Source organism: Syngnathus floridae, chromosome 6 (assembly GCF_059516105.1).
Source record: "Syngnathus floridae isolate MCC-2025c chromosome 6, RoL_Sflo_1.0, whole genome shotgun sequence".
Classification (NCBI taxonomy): domain Eukaryota; kingdom Metazoa; phylum Chordata; class Actinopteri; order Syngnathiformes; family Syngnathidae; genus Syngnathus; species Syngnathus floridae.
This window is the reverse complement of record NC_142418.1, coordinates 10,636,322-10,660,765: the sequence shown is the minus strand read 5'-3', so window position 1 is coordinate 10,660,765 and position 24,444 is coordinate 10,636,322. Positions and strand designations below refer to the sequence as shown.

Here is a 24,444-nt window from a genome sequence, read left to right as displayed (position 1 = left end):
AAGAATGTAGTGATAACGTAATAAGTTTTCAGCATATGTGATATGGGTGACATAAGGAGAGAAAAGAGCTGAAGAGTGTTTCTAATATTGAAAAACATGAGCAGCAATCAGGCGGATACAGGTTATATTCACAGACACATCATTAAGTACACAACGGCAAAAACACTAGTAGTTTAAAATTGCACTGGATCTTAGTACGTATCTAAATGAAGTCAGCAACATTAGAAAAAATAAAAGAACAGCATCGGCTGTTGTTCTTACAGCAATACATACTATAACACACATATGTATATATATTTTTTATAAATGTGATAGAAATAAAGCTGGCCTAACACTTGAAATTCAACTATTTTATACAAAATAATGGTTCATAAGTATTTCAACCAATTATTTTTTCTTTCAACACCACACAAATAGAATTGAATGAAGTCAGGCAATAGGTGTTATTGAAAAGTAGACTCAGTAATAAGAGGTTCAATAAAAACATGGAATTTCAGGATCACAGCCATGTTATGCATACCTCCATATTGACGGACTCAAAAGTATGTGGGTGTTTGCCATAATTCTAAGACAAAACGTAATTACTCACTTTGCCAATGAAGGATATTTGATTTTCTTTCCTTGAGTTATTTTCACAGTAACTTGCAACAATGGGAATGTCGGCTGTATTTACAATTATGTGATATTAATCCAGCTGTTTTTTTCTATAGTGCAGGGTTGAGTTGAAGCTGGAGCCTTATTTTAAATGTGAGAAAAGGAGTTCAGCAAAAATGATTGTAGTTGCGAAATAGTGAAAGGCATATTTCTGCAAAAAAACCTTAAAGTACTGTTGATAGGCCATACAGTTTGTTTTATTTTTAGTGCATGCTACTGGGATATAATGGCAAAATCAGACAAGACTGTTCTATAGGCATCAACTGTCAGACTCGAGGTAGTAAGAAAATGTAAACTTTATTTGCAAATTAGTCATTCTAGATTCTCTGATTTACAGAAGAGAAAAAAAACATTAATAATGGCACAGTCATCGTAATATGTACATTGCTGATATCGCAATAATCCAGGCATTTGTGTTGTCCGGATTAGATTAAGGCACAAAGAGTCTGCTCAGTCTGTAGAGCAAATAACAAAGCACTACCTGCAGTTCATACTTCAACATACCACAGCAACGCATTAGAAGTCGAAACTGTAAAGCTCCTCAGGTGAATGGCTCGCGTGGGAAACATCACAGTTTGTCCATTGTACATTCATTTTTTTTAGGAGAGATTAAGACATCAACGTGTTGAACTAAGACATTGGGTGATTGGATAAATTTCAGGAGACCTGAGGGTTGATGCAGTAAACGGATCCGTTTCAGAAAATGTAAGCGCTAAAGCATTCTATCCGTCTGTATCTCCACATCATTTCAATAAATGCCAAACAAATACTATTGAATAAGAAGTGTAACGCGCCGTCTCATTGTGCAAAGTAATTACGTATAGGTTTGAATACAATTGCACATGAATAAGAATATACAAATCACTCCAGAACATACATTACCGGCAGAGTATTTAGTCCAGATAAAAAAAAATTAAAAAAAACTGACTATCCTGAAGAAATGGATGTGATGTCAAGAGTCGATCAATAACACAGTGTGGTAAAACTACATGGAAATGCAATTAGTAATAAGGGCCAGTGAATTCCCGCTATTATTGTTTCAGTTGCAATGGATAACAGACAAATCAATGAGGATGCTACATGTCTCCATGATTGATGTACACACAGCCCTATTAATACTTAGCCGACCCAATTTACATCCACAGCAAGGCAATATATATGCATAATGCTCTACAGTACAACAGAAATGACAATGGCCAGATGGCAGAAGATACTTACTGATACAATTACTGGAAGCAAGAAAATTTCAGTGCTTCTCGATGAAACATATTTTGATACAAACATTCCTTCCTTCCTTTTTTTTTTTTTTTTTTAATTCCCCCACAGTACACATCGTATGTTTCACCTGTACAATGTAGTTGAGATAGCCTGACAATGATTGACAATGATGAATGATGAAAATTCTCACTTTTGATTCCGTGCCACTGGAAACATATATATTCTAATTTACCGGGATGGTGAATTTTGAGTTATCAAGTAACCATTAACCGTCAAATTTCACTTCATGTAGTAAATCAAAATGACTTATTTTCACTTTCCGAGTTGAACTACTGAAATAATAATGTGATTTATTTGATGCACTATCAAAAAATCATCAAAGTAGGCATCTCTCAGTATGATACAGCTCAGTTCTACACCACCACAACGGCAATAAAGTAAAGATTTTTTTTCTTTTTAATTCCAGACCTTTTGATCGCCCTTATTTAATTGTGGACAAGTACAGCAGATCGAGTTTGATTATTTTGTGCATCTTTATGCTCTCCCACGACTGTGATGTTGTTAAGGGCCTCAACACAACATCGAGCAACTTAAAAATATAAAAATACGAAAGATGGCCATTAAAAGCCCTCGCTGCAGCATATTAGAAACAGGTTCAAAGGAAGTGAAAATGTTACAATTATCAGTGACTTGGCCTCATGTTCATGTGGCCTACAGTACTACAGGACATTCATAGGTCAACAGAGTGGTACACTGATCTAATACCATTACTGTGTATTAATAGTAGGTGGTAAGGGGTTATACATACTTTGTCCGTTGAGTCCGAAAAACAGTGACAATTTGAGGGTGAGGTACATTCATTCAAACGTTAGCCCTGTGGCTCAAGAAATTCAAGTAAAAGCCTTCTTTCAAAATGTGTGAGCAAGCATTGTGTCTGCACAAATCTTCCTGTAAGCTATCGTTCCCTCAATTAAGCCCATTCATTTCATTTCACTTCATTTGGTCTTCTTGAGAGATATTTCAAGCAACAAGGGTCTTGCTTTGCTCCTCCTTGTCAATAGAGACAGCAGCAGCTAATAAATGTATAGACTGTAGAAAAAAAATGTATGTAAACGCACAGATTTCTCCAGAACTTACATACAAAGAAGCAGAACAAAAACAAAATCAAATTAAAATCAGCTAAGAGGTAAAACTGATTAACAGTCTTAGGAAGAAAATACACCTAAAGGAAAACAAAATTAGAAATCATGTTGAACTGTAAAGTGCAAATATAAAGATGTATTTTTACAAGTTGTCTCAATTCATGGCATTGAGGCAGGGTGAATGGTCTCTTGTGGAAAGAGTGCAAGTTTAAAACAGCACGTGTTTCAAAAATGATAGCAGACAGTAACAGGATGAGTCACCTGTCACTCATCTTCGCCGTAAGAAGACACCCACCGCCTCTAAAGGCACAGGGTAGTCCTGCAGGAGCGTCCCTCCATCAAACACCTGAGCATTTTGACTGTCCTGCCATTGGAAGCCCCCGTCAGGTAAGTAAATGTCCCTCTTCACTGCTCCCCTCTCCACCACCGGTGCCACCAGAACCTACAACGTGCACAAATAGGATCAGATGTGTGAATAAATGCACTGCGGGATGGAATTATAATAGAAGGTTACCTCGTCTCCAATGAGGAACTGGTCATCGATGGTGAAGGTCACTGGATCCTCTGGACTGAGCCACCACAGGGGCCGATAGATGGGGCTTCCCGTCTCCTGCCATTCTTCGGCATACTTTTCTATGAGTGGTACCACATCCCTCTGGTGTTTTGTTATGTATACCCGTGTTAAGTTTAGCACCTGAGTAACAGACGAAGAAGAATATAATTGTACTGGACCCCTCCCAAAACTATATACATATATAACTGCATTTATTTTAATGATTATCCTTTGTGAGTTTTTCTCGTGACCATGTGTGAATTTGTCACTTTGAGCAGTAGACGTTCACACAGGCCTTCAATGTTGACTTTGTGGTTTTGACAAGGTTCAAGTTGTTCTTCCTGCTCCATCTGGGAAATTTACTTGAGCATTCCATTAAGGGTCACATCGTCTCCAGTATCCAATGACAAAAACAATAGTTGATGTGCCATTAATAAACAGATTTTAAAAAGATGGAGAACATTTGTAGGAATTTGCTGGGTTTCATTCGAGCGTTTTCAATGATAAGCCAGGTGGTTTGTGTCGGTATGATATTTGACAACAGTTTGCTTTCAATATGACACTTGAGTCGCACTTGACCTTCTTGGCTTGAATGTTCACTAAGAAGTAGTCTGTTCTTCTCGAAGCTATCACCTCCGCCTCACCTCAACTTCATGAATTGGAAAGTGAAAATGGAAAACACTGACTAACTTCCCAAAAGGTCTATTTTTATCTCTGACATTGCAACACAAGTCATAACCAATATAATTTGATGTCTCCGGGAGATAAATAAAAAAGTTGATTGTCATGCTTGTCACGTACTCATGATTAACTAGCACAAAAAAAGCCATGTACTTTTCTGAGGGTTGTGCTTGAAATTCATTATTATTCCTGATCCGATGGCTCTCCAGAGTGTGGGAGAGCTATGAATCCAGAGCAGGCATTATAATTCAGAACAGATGGACCTCCAAACCACAGGTGATGTTGGGAGGGGGGCCTGTCGATCACTCCTAATGCGTACATGCGCCACGCCAGGAAGAAGACATGTTGCGGTGTGGGTTCTCGCTCTTGACAAACATTGAATGTTGTTTGTTCAGGACACTTGAACCCAGGTCTACATTGTGAGAAGTCACCGGATTCTCTGAGACTTTAGGACATGTTTTGATGCCATGCGATGAACAGCAGGAGGGATCAAATAGATAAAGTAATCCTCCTTTCGGGGCAAAGCCTGGAGCATCTTCTCATGGGAACCAACAGGCACAGCAAAGGAGAGGCCGTTTGCTCACTCAACACCTTGTGTAGTCTCTTACATTCCCATCAGCAGTCTGCCATTGTGTGAGATCAGCCGAGGAAATATTCCACTCCATATTTCCATTTAAGAACACACAGATAGGAAGAATATTCTCACAGGGGAGTCTCTCTCTGAATGATTCCAACTCCTCTTTTAATGTGAGTGTTTGTTTTGCGCATAATAATACTGCCCGCCAAAGTTTTGCCATAGCGGGAGTATACGTTATGTGGAAGCTGCTCTACTTTCTAGGTTGAACAGCTTTTCTTTATACCACATATGAACTGAGAAAGACTGAATCAACAGCATCTCTGCTCATTGAAGCTAAGTCCTGCAATAACCCTCAAGTTAATCAACAAATAATTCCACAAAGTCAACAGGATTCTTCACAATGAAATATTGAATATTATGCATATCGCAACTAATGCGTGAATCTAAGATTAGAACTTTAAGGTTTGTCAGGCCTTGAGCTGAATAATAACCGGCTTGAGGTAAAACTCCTGTCCAGTCTGACTAGGAATTAACAGGCGGAAAAAAAAAAGTCTTTACCCAGTCCTCTCCGCAGACCCATGGGGGTGTATGGAAACTGATTACAGGGAGGAAGGACACAATCTCCAGCCAACGAATGTACAACTCCTCATCTGTGACCATGTCTCCAGATAGAGATCCACCTGTTTGGACAAACAGATGCAGGGGATTTGTATCATGTACAGTGACTGTAAAAGTGAAATTACTACAAGCAAACAATACATTTATTCTAACAGATTGAATTTGGGGGGGAAAAAACAGCAAAATAAACAGACTATAATATTGTATGGAGTACATGCATGCTTTGGCATATGTGTAGTATGTATCTGGCAGTTGTAGCTGAATGCCATCATGGACTAAGTAGTAGATGCTAAGTAGTACAAAAGTAGAACATAGGTTTTCTTGGGATTTATATGGCTATGATTGTTGTTGTTGATTTTTGAAGTTTTGTTCTGCTGCTGTCCAGGATATGTTGTGGTATCCTTGAGAGGAAAGTAGGTCATTTTAAAGTAATGTTAACATTTCCATGTGTTGTTATGCTGCGTCAACATGCTGCAGTGTGCTACACTGATATATTTGAATGTGCACTCGATTTGCCATTTTGATCAAATTAGATATTTCATTTAATGGACTATGACTTACGTGAAGTTTGCAAGTTTCTTGCTTTTTTGGAATGGGTTTTCGCATGTGCGTTTTAGTTTAACTGAAGAAAATGTGTCTACAATAAATGACTGCTTGTCTATATGTTCTCTGAGATTGATTACAACCAATACATGCTTTACGCCACCTCTTGAGGAAAGGTTAACTCAAATCGGCTCCAGTTCACTCATTACCCTGGCATGGCCAAGGATGGACTTTACCTGCGCTCACCTTGTCCATTTTCTCTGGAAAATCTGACATTTCTTTCAGTTTGAATCGACAACTGACCTATAAGATGCAGTATTACCTACTGCATCGGGAATGAGGAAGTTGTATCCCAGCACAGTGTGGTGCAGCAGACAAGGAATGATCCCCTTCAGACCCATTGGGCTCCAGTCAGACTGCAGAGGAGTCATCCTGAGAAACACTGGTTTGTGGCTAGACCTGAGGAACAAACAAGGTTACAATAAGAAGAACTCTCATTTAGAAATATAGGTTGTAAACAAATTGAACATAGTGCACCTTGTCCCCGCTGACATGATAGTGGAGTCTCCAATTCTGGCGGCCACATCAGCCAGTAGGCTGATGTATGTGTCTCCACCTAGAGCCTCCGGTGACCGCAGGGCCTGCTCCTCAAAGAGATTCTTCTCACCCCCTTCCAGCAGGATATACTCCATTCCCAAATGGGCCTGTATGGCTCCAACTCTGTCCAGGAACCAGCTCACGGCGCCAGGGTTTGTGACATTCAGCTTTACGCAGAATTTCCCTCGCCACTGAGTCATCAAAGGGACCTTTCGAATGGAAACGCATAGACAACATTATCATCTACGAGCCTCAAAGGAGATGAGAATAGCCACGCACATGTTCCCACTCACCAACTGTCCATGTGGTGCAGAGGGGAGACTAAGCCAGAAGGCCTCAGTACCATCCATAAGAGATGTATGGAACTGCGTGGTGTCCACGCTCAGGAAAGGGGACAGAGTGACGGAAATGTTAAGAAGCTTCACAAGTGGGAGGTCGGTGCTGCGTCTTTTAGACGCCCCCCTCTTCCTGCTATTGAGGTAGTCCTGGTCCTATGGAGGGATAAGCACACTTAAGACATACACCTACATTCATACAAAAACATCTATTCCTTGCGCAGGTTTTGCAACAAATTGTTGGAGAATTTCATACTTTCAACAGACCATTTTGAGTTGGGCCTGTTTAAGTGCCCTGGCTCAAAGTTCATAAAGGCATGTTTTGGTTGACCTTAACATGGAAGAACTTCTTTGGGAGACCCAAAAGTCTTCCTGGAAGCAACCAAGAAGCAGCTGTAATTTATATCCCATTCATCAATAAAGACGAGGTGTCACAATATTTCTATCCAGAAGAGTCAGTCTGACCTGATTTCACAATATTTTAATAGTAATTTTACAAACCAACAGCCAGCACTTCAGATGTCCCCAATCAATGTTTGGCTTCATATTTGTATGTCTCCCAATTTGTATTGCAAGACTGCGGTTGTGTTAAATGACTTTAGCCAGAACCATTTAAAACCTACAATAATCCTTTGGAATGTTCATGTAATGTCAGATAATATTTCTAGATTACCTAATGGTGAGATTTAACAACACAAAAGGTTAAGACCAGGTTGTGTGAAACAGCAATGGGAAGAAAATAGACGTATTATGCAATTCATTTTCGCAAGTCACTTTTTCTGGCACATTTTTCTTTAGTAATTTGCATGTACAAATGAATTCCTACGCAAACACTAAACCAGTTGAACTGCACATTTCAGTCATTAAATTTAGAAATGACGCAAAATGGTTACATGACCAACATTTCCTTATGCCAACAGTCGTATAATGTGGGTTTTTTTCTCCATAAAACTGCTATGAAAAGAAACGACCTGTGATTGATCATTTCAGAATAGCAATAAAACTGGAGGTAACTAAAAGAATCATTGTTGCCCGTCTCGGTGCTGTCAAATTATTGCAATAATCAACACTGCATGCTTGGCTCAGACTTTATGATAGGAACATAACTGGTGTTTTATATCTTCAATGTACCAGACAAGCATTTTGTTGTGTTGGGTACAGGACATTTCTTAACAAGGTAATGGATTATTCCACTTCTATACTGTCCTCCTCTGACACCTTCTGCACTATTAATGGGCTCACATTCTAAGGTGGCATGTGTGTGTTTGGTCAAATGCTTGAGCTTGCACTGCTTTTATGAACCCTGCTTACAAATAACATAAATCCATTTGAGTCTGTGGAAGAACTGTGTAGAGGCAGGTTCGGCCCGATGCCCACTTAATAGTTAAGAAAATATGCTCAAGCCGTATTGATGCTTGTGGTTCATTTATTTCTAAATGAAATGCATCGTGTTAGACCAGCTGTTTACCTTGTGCCATTGTGGTCTGATTTCTTTGAAAACGTACGTGAATCTCTTGTTTTTCTTGTTCCAAGGTCCCTGCACAGCACTGAGCTCGGGTGTCAGGATCTCACTATTACATGAACTTCTTTCCCCATCCATTGTTCCTGTTACGTTCCCTGCGAGCAATCTGATTATCTCGTCTGTTTTTTTTTTAATCTGGTATTGATTTTGATACAAGTGAGAGAGATCCTGCTGATATTGTTTTTTGGGGGGAGTATCAAAAAAACCTTTACAAAAAGATATTGGATGCAATTGTGCAATGTGATAAAGATTTAATCTAATAAGAATTTTGATTGACACCATCCGCTAAATCTGAATCCAACATGAATTCAATATCAGTTGTTTTCTGCACTGTGAAACTTTACTACATTGTGATGAGAGGTGCTTACATTATACTCATGTATTGTAGGTACGATAGGAACTTCAAAATCACATTGCGTTAGAGCAGTAAGTCATGCCACGAACTATGCCCTGACCGGATAATTTCTACCCTGAGTTGTCCGAAAAGACATTTTGTTTTTGATGATCCAAAGCCAAAATGCATATAAAAAACAGTTTGATTTGAATTAAATGAAAATGAATAGCTATTTAGAACAACAAAGAAGAGATGGGAAGCCTTTCTGTACTTTTCTAGGTGGGATGCAATTTAGCCTAACCGAATAAAGCTTGGAGTCAGGCTAACTGTAGTGAGTGAACATCATGTACCATTTCAGAAAGGAGGTTGGTGGAATGTTCATTAAGGCTGATGATGCCATCCCCTAGCTGGTGTCTTCTAAGACGATTAGAGAAGGTCCTCAGCTCCCTCTCCACCTTCAGCCCTGAATCCACATTGCTGAGGAGCTTCCAGGATGGGAGCCTGTGGGACACATTGACACACAAGCAGTTTGTACAGTGAGAATTTTTGAACCATGAGTATATGAAGAGTATGCAGGGGTACACCGCTTGTATTTATACATATGCAAGGATCTGTATGGACATATATATATAATTATATTTATTTTATTAGTATATTTCAAACAATGTATCTTTCATTAATATAATACAGAGTCAACATAGACATGTTGTCTTCATTGCCCCAATTAAATTAATTTCAGCATTCTTTCTTCCAAAGTAGATTAACATGTTTGATCTAACTTGTTAAAAATTTTGAAGAACTTACGGCAAAAAAAATGGTTCTTGTTTACTACCAGAACACAATTGTCATCTTCGTTCTCAACCAGGTAGTTAAGATTATCCCAAACTGGCAATTTTACTGACTTTAATAGTTGACGAGCATTAGCATTAGTCACAATTTTGTGACTCGTCAGATGCCTCTCACTGAAAAATTGGTCGAATCACACAGGCGTTGTTCTTCCTTCAGTATTGACGTGTCCAATTTTTTATCAAGAATTATTTTGAACCCAAGTACATTGAAGGTAGAGCAGCCTGACAAAATGGATTGGCTTCGAGTTCTGATTGTCCACTCTATCGATCTATTATCTTTTCTCTTTGAGAAAGCCTCATCTTCCTCCAAAGCACTTACCACAGCGCCTTAAGGTCGGGTATCTCCCGAGTGAGCTGGGAGAGCTGCTGCATTGCTTCTTGGTGTACAGCCTTCACATTGTTGGCCACACAAACAGTGTACTGCAAGGGCAGAAGTGTCATACTGGGCAGTGATTGCAAGCAGAATTGTTGTCTGCTCTCCAAGCCCAGCTGCAGAGGGATGTCTGGAGACACCAGCACTGCAACACCTGCATGGCGAAAAACGGGAGAAAGACTCATACTCTCACATATTTCATCGATATTTTAATTCAAAAAACAAAATGAAAACACATATTAAAAAATAAAGTGGAAATATGACCATTCACACTTACATTCTCACCTATGGGCAATTTAGAGCCGCACTGTAAGGCCCGGGCTGAGATTTCCACTTAGGGTCATGCATGGGGGCATTTCAATAAGATTCAAGTGAGCACTTTGACAAGACAATTCCAAAACCTTCATTTTGTTGTTTTCTAGAACGCCATTCGGAAGTTGACTTTGGTGTCTTTTGAATGTGCTTTTTTAGATTATTTGGCCAAATTCACTTCCGGTTCTCTTTAAGTGATTTAATGATTGAACAGGGCTGGTTGAACTCAGGCTTGGGAGTGGTGAGTGAAAAGGAACTCAGCTTTCTCCAAAAAAATTGATTAATTCATGAAAAAATAAGACAGTCACCATGGACTCATATTTTCTATTTTCTGCAGTCACATTATAGAGCATATGCTGAAGCATGTTACTAGAAATATGTCAGCTGTTCTCGGATGATGAATACACCAATGCTATTGACTGAGCCACCCCCGGAGAGCAATTCATTCGGGCTCACCCGACGTGTCATCCTGTCACTAGATTGCATAAAATATCCAGGGGCTGAATGGTACCTGGATCCAGATTTGGGAAGAAATCCCCCCTGGACACTATCCCTTGGTTCATTGGGAGCATGCCTACATTTCCACCATACACAATAATGAAGTTTAAAAGGGAAACCAGTCCTCGTGGATAGAGCAAAATACAGTGTATAACAAATGAAAATTGATTCATCAAGATCTGTGATGTCCACAAATGTCTTGAAACGTGCCTTCTGAATGAAACAGGAATAAGACAATGGCATACTGTCAGTTCTAGCATGTGTTCTTGTACACTGCATGCAGCTTTCCGGGGAGTATGTGAAATACAAATTAAATGAGATAAAAAAAGAATTGTGTCTGCAGATGTACGTGCCCTGCAAGGAATGTCTCTTTGGTCTCCAGTTACCCCCTCTACCCTTGCCGCTTCCCAACCGTTGACTGACTCATGGCTTTTTATCACCATCAGCTCTTTTTTCATACCTTCCACACTGCCGTGTGTTGTGGTTCTCTCTGTTCTCAGACAGATTCAAGCAGTTACCTAATGTGTGATTTTCATAATCTTGCCACAAGTAGCCAAAGCGGGATTTGGAGTTGAGTTGTTAAACAGATTAAGATGTAAGAGTGTTTTCCGGCGCCGGCAGACCGTCTGAGAACTCGGGCTGGGAGCTTGGCTGCCCTCTTTAGTTTCAATAGGTGCACTGTTCCCAGGCAGGCAGGAACCAGAAGCAGGCAACACACAGTTTCTAATCGGATTCATAGTTTCACAGATCACAAGGCATGCAAAAGTCGAGTGAGGAGCTTCGACCTCAGTTGGGCACCTCTCATATGTTTGCAACGGATAATGTCAAAGAGATAACCGTATCACTGAAGCTTCCTTCCCTTCCCACGCAGGGTATCGGGTCACCCTCTAACTCCTTCTCACATCTACCTTAATGCAGACTGCTGTGGAGATGTTTTTTTTTTTTAATTCAAAAGGTTTCTTGAGGCAAAGCCCGAACGGTTCGACCAGGTTGTAGCTGAGAAAAGTGGGACAGTGGAGAAAATGTTACAGCTTTATGGAAGGATGGAGGCGGAATGCAGGCAGTGGAAAAAGAAGCGACCGGCGTACACCAGACACCCAGTAGCCTTGTGCAACGATGTGCAGCTACGGCACGCTGCACCAGTGTTTTTTACCCGAGTGCACGCGAGGTGGAAAGTGTTTGCAAGCGCGGCTTCTTGAGTCATATTTAATTTTTATGGGAAATGACATTGTGGGGCCTCACGGAAACTTGACAAGCTAATCAATAGAGGCTGTAGGATTTCTTCCTATTTTGACCACAAGACTCCAATACAATGTTACTACCTCAAAGAATAGTATGGTGAGCACCTATTAAGTCGTCAATCAAAAAGAGCTACAACCTGCGATTTATATTCGTGTGGTTGTGTAGAACCCAAACACACACAGCCCTGAATGAACAGGATCCCTCGATCACAGCCAAGAGTGGGACGCTGGTGGTTATTTCAAGAAAGGGAAGCAGGTTTGGATCCTTGGGTTGCAGCCAAGGTGGTGTGCCCCAAGAGTTGGAGGGGAAGCAAATGGGGCGGGGGCTATTTTTAGAACAATTCCTTAAACACGCCAAGCTTCCCTTGAATATTTTCCACCATCCCTCAGAAGAAAATGACACGCCTGACAGACTGTTTGCGTGCCTTCAAATCTGCAGGTAATAGTGGCAAATTCCGCAAATCTGGGAAAACATCCAACCACCCAAATCATCTTCTCACACACAATTAAGAGTGACCAACATTCTATTTTATGGGGCGCTCATTTCCTTAAGGGCTTTAGAATCATAAAGGAATCTGTTCTTCTTCCATGCTCGACCCCATGCAGCTTGCAAGGGGTCAACAGAAATTCAAGGTGGCGCGTGGACCCTACAACAGCACTGCCGACTGACTGCTTTGGACCACATGGCGCAGATTACCTTGTCACAGCTCAATGCATAGTGTATAATGCGCAACACCTGTGCCTGCTAACAAACCCGACTGGGATTATAAAATGCACTTTGAAATATGAAAGCACACGTGTGTGCTCAGCATGGATTCCCTTACAATGGAAACTTCGTCTCTTTGCCCAACCTCAACAAATTGATGGCCACATAACTTGGATAACTTTCCAAGTCTTACGTTTCCAAACCCACTTATGGAAGAAGAAGTGACAAACTTAATGACCTTACACTCGGCTCTGTTCCGATCATTTATCTGTTTTAGCGTTCAAAATGTGAGAGATTTTGGTTTCCTAAAGTGTGATCACTCAAGTTGCATAAAGCAAATGTCTTCAGTGATATGAAAACCCTTCCCAGTAATATTTTTTCCTTTCGTTTGATCTCAGCTGAGGATTCATCATGAAGTTAATGTAATATTTTGCTTCCTGGATTTTGGAATAGGTGCCAGGAATTATTTTAGAGAAGAAGCAAAATTCAGAGCCCAGTATTGCATATATGTTTATACATAAATCAAAATGTATTTCTTCATTTGTTTTGCTTATTGCCCATGATGGAAAGTTTTCGGTGGGATCATGGAAAATTGTCTTACAGCAGCCCTCGCATATATAGGAGATGACAGCTAGCAATGAAGCACTGGCTGGCTAAATGAGTCATTCTTCAAGTGTTTAGCATCTCTTCAGTGGGCAGCTGCTCAGTGACCTTCTGAATGACACGAAGCATTTGCTTAGTTAGTTAGCCTCCTTGTCAAACGGCATTATATTAGTCTTTATAGTATCGATAAAATATGTCCTTGGGCTTAGTAGCAAGACAAGAAAACAATACGACGAAATGTCAAAAGTGGAATATTCCAGAAGTCAGAACATTTCAGTTTACATTGCAACCATGCGGCCTTGAATAAGAACAGTGACCACACAGGGCAGATCTGGGTAGTTTGTGTGTAGAACTGGTACTACTGGAAAGGGGTTTTATTTGTCACCGGACACCACCAATGTCAATGACAACGGGCATCAACATACCTTTGCACGCTACTGGCTACAACACATCCTTACAAATCAATTCAAAGTGCCGCATCAGGACAAACCTTTGTGAAATATAGACTTAATCCTGTAGAACTTTGTGGCACTTCTGCTGCCTCATGGCATGCTTATTTTTGAATGGATAAAGACAGGTGGATCTATAAGTTGTACAGTTGGTGACACTATCAAATGTCACACTCGTAGTCTACTGCATAGCATCTTTCTTGTGTCTCTGCTTCGTCCATCCACTTAGCCTTCACTTTACAGAATTGTGTCCCTTCATTTGGTTTACTGTCTTTATTTTCGTCTGTTGCTCACTTAATGTTTTATTTTTTTTGTGCTATAGTTAACTGATCCTCAAGCCACTTTTAGGTTGTCAGGCACACTTTCGTCTTCCTGCACTGCATTGCATTGAAAATATCTTTCACAGTGACAGTCTTGCCAATAGAGACAAGCCTCACAGCAACACAGCTTCTCACATGATCAACGGATGACAACAAACTCAAAACTGAGTCCATGTTTGTTTTTCTCACTTAACAACATTTTAACTTGGGGATTTGTGCCCAGATGCCACCATCACCTTTCCCAGTTAAACGATTAAGACAGGTGGGAGTTTTTAATGTTTTGTTACTAACAAACAAAACAAAACAAACAACCACCATTAGTTGTTTTCTATCAAACTGTGAAGGAGACAAATCACAAATTAGCTCTGCACATACACAACAGTTTACTATTATTATTATTCTATTATTATTATTATTGTTATTATTACTACTATTATTATTATTATTATTATTATATTTATGATTAGTAGTAGTACTAGTATTAGTAGTATCATCATTATTCAGTCTGTCTCAAGTCAGCCAGAATAGGCTGCAGGGTCTTTGTAAAACTGAGTAGAGCACTGACCATAAGTGTAGGAAATGGATGGACGCTTAATGAGTGCATTTTTAATGGGCAGGTAATGAGGCAAAGAGGCAGGGGATGTAATATTACTGACTATATGGTAGAAAGGCTCTTATGAATGTTCCATCAATATTTCAGTTCCGCTTGATGGATGAGCTGGGGCACATTTGAGGTCAAATATTGGAGCCCAGTGTTCAAAATAAACCTGGCCAAGCAGCATTTCCATGTTATGTGGCACACGATTGGAATAAGCTTCCCAATATTATGCCTTTGTCATTACAGTTAAAATTGAGTCTTTGATTATTTTATACTAAATTTCATTTTAATTTAACTATAGGTTTTCTTGCACTTTGACCCTGTGGTTGATTATTGCCATAACTAAATAAACATAAATAAATAAATAAAATGTTTTGAAATCTGAGTTCAAAGTCTCAGGTTGCTTCAGAGAACACTCCACAGAATATTCACACATTTAAATGAGTCATGATTGGGCAAAATTATTGCTCATTGCATTTGTTTGAGTCTCCGGTCGGACAATTTAAAATATTTTATATTGATGTTCCATTCATCGTTATGGCAACCTTGGTAAAGATTAAGAACTCCAAATTATTTTGTCAAGAGCATTTCTAAAAACAATTTCAATAAAGTTCTTATGAACATATTGGTCCCGTTGCTTTCCTAGATCTATGAGTGGTTACTTACTGACATTCAAACAACTGTTAATGGGATGTTGTCTGGTGTTTTTATACCCTCTGCAAAGCTAAACTGAGAAACAAAGGCTTACAGGGTAGCCCTCTTTAAAGTTAGAGAGGGGAGGTAAGGCATGTGACCCCTTGTGCAGTGCACCATTGTATTACATAACACCCCAAAAGTATATGTGCATGCATGCATTCATGTATACTTTGTCTTCAGAGTGTACATACATGAAGCCAGAAAAATGTTCGTGTCTCTATTGTTTTTTGCGACATGTTTACTAACTATTCGACTTGTCAAAATTCCTACTGTGCATCAAAGAATTTACTGAGAATTTATGAATGACCAAATACGATAAAAGCACAACGGAAATAGAAACAATGAAGTGCTTTTTTGTTTTTTTTAACATGACTGAATTGTCTCCCATCTTTGAAGATGTTTTGGTATGGAACACAATATCAGACCAGCCTGTTGAAGCAATACCATTAATTACTTTGTAAAGCAACAACCGTAAATTTCGGACTATAAGTATACAGTGCTGAAAAAAAGGCGCCATCCATTGAACAACTTTGACTTGATTTTTGTCACATTAGGCTACAGTCGGCTACACAGAAAACTCTTCAGTCATTCAACCCCTCTGATCCTTCAACACCTAACTTCACCAGTGTAAATTGCATTTAATCAAATGCTGGGAATGGTAGACACGCATCCAGCAGTGATTGACAACTATGAGCAGCAGTTTGAGTGTGACACTTTACATCCATTGTTTTTTTTTTAACCACAATTACAAGTCTCACATGCAGCACACGTTCTTCATCAGTGGCCCATTGTGAAATATAACACCTCTAAAGTAAAAGGGCTTCCATCCAACCTATTCTTTTAATAAACAAAAAGCAATCCCCCCATTTCTCTAAGAATCGATCTAAGATGGAGACGCTTGATTGCTTCTCTTTGCTTCTCTTAATCTCTAAATTATTAAACCAACATGTCAAAGACAGTATAGTCTTTCAATCTATTTATGGGCCACCTCCCTGTCCAGTGGGTTATATTTTGGGGGTGCTTTTTCCGGGAGCTACTCCCAAGAATTTTCTACACTTGCACACAAACAACCAAGTTAATAATGAAGGGTTGGGGTGGGGGCGGTGGTGGAGTAAACGTAAAATCCTTAGGGGGATTCCCTCATACCCTGGGATTGACACCACAGTTTTTGTGGCCCCTGAGGTGGGGTCACATTTCTAAACAGCACCATGATGTTCACAACGCTGCATCACTGTAAAGGTTTGAGTCCAAGTGCGCCCGCAACATGTTGACTGACTGAAATGACTTACAATACGAGCTCTTACCTGATGAGCCGAGGAAGTATCGCTCTAGAGCTGAGCCGAAACCTGAGGGATTCTCCTTGAGATCGCTGACAACAAAGGGCTGCACAGTGGCATTTTGATCATTAATAGGCCACGTCTGACCGTTCACACTGGCGCCGCCATACCAGGATACGTTCGTCATGGAGAAGCAGTCCTGAGAGGCCAAAAGCGTTGTCAGGTATGAAAATACAACAACAAAAAATGATGCTCAAGGAAGTTGTGGGTTGAAGACACAAACAAATATTTTTGTGCTTAAGTTGAGAATTAAAAAAGATACCTATGGTAAATTTCAGTAGGATAAGCAAATTCTGGGCTCAGCTACGTAATGGAATAAATGCAGAAGTCTTATTCATAAATTTACAAATATTATTATAGTATATGTAGATGGATTTATATTGATATACATATTTATCTGTATATTTACAGTCATATGCAAAAGTTTGGGCACCCCTGATCAAACGAATTAAATAATATTGAATTGAATGAAATGAATTTATGCATCTGCCTACTTTTGTTTAGGTAATGATTGCACACTTTCTGTAAATCGCATAAACTTTATATCACTTCTCAAATATCACTGTTACATGATATATTTAACTGAAATTGCTGATCCGAACAACCAATGATTTATAAAGGAACATTTTAAAAATGATCAGGGGTGCCCAAACTTTTGCATACGACTGTACATGTATATGCCGCCATATGTATCTCTCTCATTCTCTCTTTCTCTTTTCTCTCTCTCACTATACATATAGTGTATGTACAATATCACAATGTATTGTAAGGTTTGTTTTGTTTTATATATATATATATATATATATATATATATATATATATATATATATATATATATATATATATATATATATATACATACATACAGTATACTGTACATACAATATTTGCAAACTTCTTTATTGTAAAGTAATACAACCGACTGTACCGAGTCATGTCATGCAACCAAAGCTGTTTTTTGTCAAATGAATAATAATCAAAACGAATCCCTTTAATCTTTGTAATGCTTGTTTTTGTCCCCCTGAGACAAACACACAGTTAAGTCTGAGCCCTTTTCAAGACTTTTAGGAGGGCCGCCAAGTGGTCAGCTGAGTGGCACCCGGCAGGATTTTGGAAATTGTGTGTTTGGAATGATTTTCTGAGCCCGTGCAGTCAGGCCACATGACAGAGAGTTATGGTGGGGACAGATTAACCTCGCCAAGCATCCCAATAGTGAAATGTGTTTGAGAATTAAGCCAGGGGAAAGTCCAGTATGTGCCCTTCTTGTCAAAAACATGTTTTGATACGGCATGCTTGAAGTCTTCTTAACCCCATATACGTATTCAAATAAAGGACTTGAAAAATAATAAGAATGGATTGTGGTTGACGAGACTTCATGTTTTATAATATAGTAATATGTAATAATGTGTGTGCATTTAAAACAGAAGAGAAAAAAACTGCTTTTACAAAGATGATAATGCTCAATTGTGACAGATTACCAGTGGTATATTATTTGTGTAATATTACAGTATTGTAAATAATACTTCATGTAGAATTTACTGTGGTGTGCGACTGCACCACATAAGACCAGAGTGCTCTCTAGAATTTTGCTTCCCATAACAATAGTCCAATAGTAGTTTATGAACTACTGTATTGCAATATATTTCAACTTTTTCTTATTGATTCGTGGTTATTTGTTAAGATTAGCTTAACAGTTTTTCCCAAACTTGTTTCATCTTTAGAGTTACTCTGCAATTCCCACATGTGCAGGTAGACTATTTGTATTATTTTGATATTTAAAATGTATGATTTGTTTCAATGAAAAAAAAAAAATCTTTTCACGCATGCATGCACGTTAAATAGGATGCACAAAAATATTGTTATTCCAAATGAGCACAAATTAGAGTGAAAGGATGCTTACCTTGAGCTGCACATGGCACTGCACCGGAGTCCAGGTCATGCTGTAGCACTCGGTCCCGGTGTCCTCGTTCACATCCAGGGAGATTTTGATCTCAGCTACTGCGTCCCACGTGTAGCAGAACTCGGTCTTGTTGAGCCAGCACAAGTTCCTCACAAATGGGACCTCCAGGTCAGGGTTCCCCACGTTCTCGACGTCTATCTCCACGTAGGTCTTGTCCTCGGTTAGCGTCTGGATGACCAGCGAGTGGGTTCTTCTCTCCCAGATCAGTCCGCTCAAAGTCCCCTTAAGGATCCAGTTCTTGTTGGGCTGGTCCACCACTTGCCAGTAAATGATCCCAATCGTCATTACAAAGAAGACGGCCACCCCGAGACACGCTATCGCTCCTTTCCACGTCTCGTTCATCTCCTTCAAGCCTGTGTCCCATGTTACCTCCGGAATGGGGCTAGGGTTCCTATTTCGAGCGTGAGGCATGTTGTTTTTGAGATCAGCAAAAAATCAAACACCAAGAAATACTGTAGGAAGCTCTGTGTGCCAAACGACTCTGTTGCTGCTTCATCATGCCATCACGGTGTAAGTGTATATATTTTTTGTCGTTTAGTTTATCTGCACACGCCCTACACCGTGTGGCACTTTGTCAATTGGACCAGCAATAGAGACATGCCATGTGAAGAAATCTGTGTGGGTAGCAAAACAACAGGAATGGATGGTTGACTTACCACATAGCGCCGCTGTTTTTTAAAAAAAATCTCGATTTTTCAATGTGCATTGGCCGCAGTAAAGTGGTGAGCTGCCCCAAGCTGAGTTTGGCAGCAGTGCCCACGAATAGCCCAAAGACGCGCTCTCGTTTGCCCCGCACTGTCTGACGTAACGCCGCGCTCTTTCTTCACATGAAAGCTGGAGAGAGGGATTTGGTGGGGGGATCGGGAGGGTTTGCCAAAGCAGTGGAGCTTCCAGTGTGGACGCAGCGGCCAAGGTCGACTCGGAAAGAGAGAGACCCCCCATGCGTAGCCCTGCACTATCTGTGCGCTCTGCGTGCGTAAAGGGTCTGCAGTGCAAGCAGTGCATCTAGACAGGGGCGCGTTCGGGTGCGTGGTCGCAGGCGTCAAGCAGGAATTGACACCTCTGGACACTTTCCATACCTTCGCCACATTTGATCTTGTGGCATTTTGTATTTTCTTGGAGAGCAGAGAAGGAAGTTAGCCCGACAAATCTAAATCTGTGCTGAAATAGTTCACATTGGTGGCATAGTCAAGTAATAAGTAAGCATATTTTATGTACAAAAAAAATACATGCAAAGTATCTATCTATCTATCTATCTATCTATCTATCTATCTATCTATCTATCTATCTATCTATCTATCTATCTATCTATCTATCTATCTATCTATCTATCTATCTATCTATCTATCTATCTATCTATCTATCTATCTATCTATCTATCTATCTATCTATCTATCTATCTATCTATCTATCTATCTATCTATCTATCTATCTATCTATCTATCTATCTATCTATCTATCTATCTATCTATCTATCTATCTATCTATCTATCTATCTACCTACCTACCTACCTACCTACCTACCTACCTACCTACCTACCTACCTACCTACCTACCTACCTACCTACCTACCTACCTACCTACCTACCTACCTACCTACCTACCTACCTACCTACCTACCTACCTACCTACCTACCTACCTACCTACCTACCTACCTACCTACCTACCTACCTACCTACCTACCTACCTACCTACCTATCTATCTATCTATCTATCTATCTATCTATCTATCTATCTATCTATCTATCTATCTATCTATCTATCTATCTATCTATCTATCTATCTATCTATCTATCATGATCTATCTCCCTCCTTCCCTCCATCCGTCCGTCTGTATGAGCAAATAGTTTAAATTTGATATGATCGTGCTATCTAGGCCACAAAAATCACATTTACCATTTCCAAAGCAATTCAAAGATGAACATCTTGTAAATGAAAAAATAGAATTGAAATACGTTTGTGTTCATGATCAATCAATGTTTATCATAGACACGAGATTTGTTGCGTGGCTCCGGTTTTGTGTTCATTGGATGGACACTTGTCAGCAACAATGTTGTTTATTTGTTCCTTAAAGCAGGCGGTGGTGGTGTGATCGGTCCAAGGTGGCAATCGTTGGTATTTGGGCTGTCAACGTCCATTGTGTGTGGAGTCACAGTGTCAACATGGTGCCACTGCACCACACTTTGACACATGCAGCTCGATAGTATATGGGTGCCTTAAATCAGTGCATGTTTAGTGCCTGTGCAGTACACAAGCTTACAAATTTGAAGTGCTTCGTCAGCATTGTGCAAACAAAATGACACAACTCTCACTCACTGAGATGTTCTTGCTATTTGTCACTAAACAGGTAATTAATAATTATAATGACAATGACAATCATAAAAAGAACAACAGGGCTTTCGCAATGTTGTTATGTTTGTGGGTGAAGGTCTTCTACGGTGGCACACCAGATGTCCTAAGAGGTGCTGGCTGACATACCTTGAAGATCAGTTGCTCTTGTCTCTGTTTATGTATGTCAGACCCCCCTTGGCTCCTAATCCATCACATAACTTTGTCAGAGTACAGAATAATGCATTCAAGCATGCGTGCCTGCTCTAGTTCAACTTGGGTAGTGCAGTGGTCAGGCTCCTGGGTTAGAGGTCAGGCTTATGATTTCAACGGAACATCCAGGGGAGGGGGGGTGTCTGAATATACACACCATCTAGCTTCCCCCCTCCCCACCATTTCCATCGCTTGTAGCTATAAATAGGCAGAGAACTGTTGAGTGGCATGCATCCACTCCCTTAGAGAGTGTGAACATGGGACATGAAAAAACAGCAATCAGTCCTGCAGCGGTCATTTCGTTTACCACTTAATTAGTGTTGATAGTTGAGGGGCAAGGGAAAGATAATGGTTTGTTATGATGTTTGTGTTACTGTGTTTGTGCAAATCATAGTTGTGCCAAAACATACAAACATCACAATACCAACATTATGTTGGTAACACATTTTGTTTGCAACATTCTTTAAGATGATGTAATGTGCTAGCGTGTATATATTAAATAATTACATTCTCCTATTAAACACATTTTATACCAAATTGGGACATTTTAAAGGTACAATGCCATTAAAATATTTTTTTCCACTGGTCATACTGAGTCAGTTCGGGCGCAAATCTGGCGCAAAGTCTGTTTGACTGTGCGCATGGGTGGAGATTTCTTTCTTTTGGTATTTTGCTAGACTCTGCACTGGTAAAATTGGGTGTAACCGGGTGTTTGCACTACGGCCTTGTGGGATGGAAGTAGACTTTTCCTGGCCAATCGTCACGGTATTCCTCATTTACTACATCAGGACAGTCAGAGCGCATACCTGAGTACCACTTGCCCAATATTATGGAAACAAAAAAAAATTGAGACGCAGAGTACAAACCACCAAGCTCAGACGCCCACGCGTGCGCGCACACACACGCACACACGTGATGGAGTGTTTCTAAAATATTGTTTTTATTTTTTCAAAATGATGATGATTCCAATTGATTAAATTATCCCATGCTGCTATGAGTGAAATAAATGATGTTCACCATGCATGTCCGCGTAGCGCCAATTTGTCTGTCTGCGACATCAGAATTATTTTAGACCACCTGTGCTGCAAAATAAAACTCATTTCAGGGAGTTGAAAATTGAGTCTACTTTTTGCAACCAAATATCCAGATGTGCTAGTGGGCGGGGCTGAAATTGAGGCATGACCAAATTCACAAACTGTACCAGCGATTGGTTTAATGGGGAGTGAGTCGCATTGATGCGCATTTCTAAGGCGGGGCAAACCTGAGCTATGTTAAAGGAACGACGGACGTGAAATAAATGCTTACAATGCCGTCAGCTGCTGGAGTTTTGATGACTCTGTATTAGTAGTTATTTAAAACTAATGCCCGACCCTCTCAAATAAATGTTGTGCCCCCTCAAACTAAATCCACAAAAATTTCATATATTGTTATTATTTCATGCCTCTCTCCTCTGCTCCACTTCTTAATGTTTTGCTTGCCCCCTCAAATATAAAATATATCAAGTTGGTTCTTGTGTCATGTTTCTCACCTCTGCTTCATCTCTCCTATGGTAAAAGGTGCTGGAGCACAATGTCCCCTCAAGATTTGTGGCTTCCCCCTCATACACACCTGTCTCCTACCTGCCCAGCGTTGTGCACGAACGATACGTCACAAGTAACCAAATTTGATTCGTTTGAGCAAAGCAAATAAAATCAAAATAGTACCACTTTTGCCTGCAGTGTGAATGTAGCCAAAGATGTTCTATTTTAGAAGCAAAGTGACTTCAAGGGAGGGCACACTATGCACTGCAACCTCTCCGTCTACACGTCGGGAACTTTATTTTACAACTTCCCTTTATTTTCTCTACTGGATATTCAATACCAACAATATGTCCCCAGTTGCCTTTAAGATGGGAAATTTCCAAGCGCCCACTCTTGGCGGGTCGACACTGTTGTGGACCAGTCTGTTTCCATCTAGCCACTTTCTCCTTCTATGTCCAGTCACATAAACAGCTGCTTTCCAATGCCCCAGACCTAAACCTTCATTGCAGTACTCTCTCTCTCTCTCTCTAAATCATTACAAGCGGAATGATGATTACTCTCTCAACTACCACACAGTGTGTGTTTGCAGCGTGAGAGGCCTCATGTGCATGCGTTTTAGTGTTACATACCCTGCCCTTTATCAGGCCATTAAACACATTATGACACTTGCAATACTGACCTCTCAGCAAAACATTTAAAATGGAGGCTAATTCTAAAGTTGCTCTCAAACAGTTGCAACAGACTATGTAGCTTTTCTGCGTGTGCAACAAAAAGTGAGCTTTAACGATAAAGTGTCTGTGATACTTTAGCTCAATGGAATCTAGTTGTTGTTTTTCACTGTTATATTTGATCACTCTTGGTTGCAATGACAATTTACAGCGACAAATACATGAGTTCTATTCAGGCATTGGTCGAAAGTGTCAACCGAGACTGGAAAGTTTTATTTTGACATTGGACTTTTGCTACTTCAAATAGGATGGTTAAAATATCTATAAAGCTGTTCAGGAGATGAATGCATGGATGTGTGAATATGTAAATTAATAAGTAATAATTAGTTACATTTAAAATTAGATGGATCTTCCCATGTTTTGTCTGCTTTTCTCTAAAAAATGTTCATGAAAGGTTAATTATGTATGGGAGGTTCTCTGTCTAGGGCGGCTTTGTGGGGCACTGCGGAACGCTGCAGGTCAGTTGGAATAACAAGAACACAGATGTCTGGAATAACAAGAACACAGCTGTCTGGCTTTGCCAAAGGGAAGGGGTAACAGAGAAAGACGTGAAAGAAGAAGACCTGCATGGACGAACAATGCAGGTGACTTCCATATAGTGTTGTAAAGATGACCATCGAAGGGGAAGTTGATAAAAAGGGGAGGCCAGGGAGTAGGAAAACAAGCAGGATTGATACCATCAGGCTGTAATGAATATGGCAAAAGAGAATGCACACAAGAGTCCACATGTTTTGGCTGACAATAGAAAAACAGCAGCAGAAGCAGCCTGACAAATGACGACCTTCCTTATTGGAGGCAAATGAATCAAATGACTACAAGCACTACGCACCACTTTTTAAAAACAACAGTTATTTTACATTAATAAATTATCCAATTGGACAGACCTTATCAACAAGTTAATGTTCTGTCCGCCTTTTATATTGCACTGATAAAGACAGA

The 24,444-nt window shown here is 40.0% G+C and overlaps 1 protein-coding gene across 2 annotated transcripts; it reads right to left on the bottom strand.

Moving 5' to 3' along the window:
• Window positions 1–932: 932 nt before the first annotated feature.
• LOC148396497 (SITS-binding protein) lies at window positions 933–19,633 on the bottom strand. 2 transcript variants are annotated; one of them, XM_088378554.1, is made up of 11 exons: window positions 19,372–19,633; window positions 18,656–19,106; window positions 16,723–16,894; window positions 9,942–10,149; window positions 9,125–9,275; window positions 6,877–7,074; window positions 6,524–6,792; window positions 6,309–6,445; window positions 5,384–5,505; window positions 3,529–3,708; window positions 933–3,456 (listed from the first exon to the last, which is right to left on the bottom strand). In XM_088378554.1, exons 1-11 carry the CDS (start codon window positions 19,419–19,421, stop codon window positions 3,283–3,285), a joined length of 2,112 nt encoding a protein of 703 aa, XP_088234680.1. In that variant the 5' UTR covers window positions 19,422–19,633; the 3' UTR covers window positions 933–3,282. The 2 variants fall into 2 exon arrangements, with proteins under 2 accessions (XP_088234680.1, XP_088234682.1); XM_088378556.1 differs by having other exon boundaries at window positions 18,656–19,633.
• Between the last annotated feature and the right edge of the window lie 4,811 nt (window positions 19,634–24,444).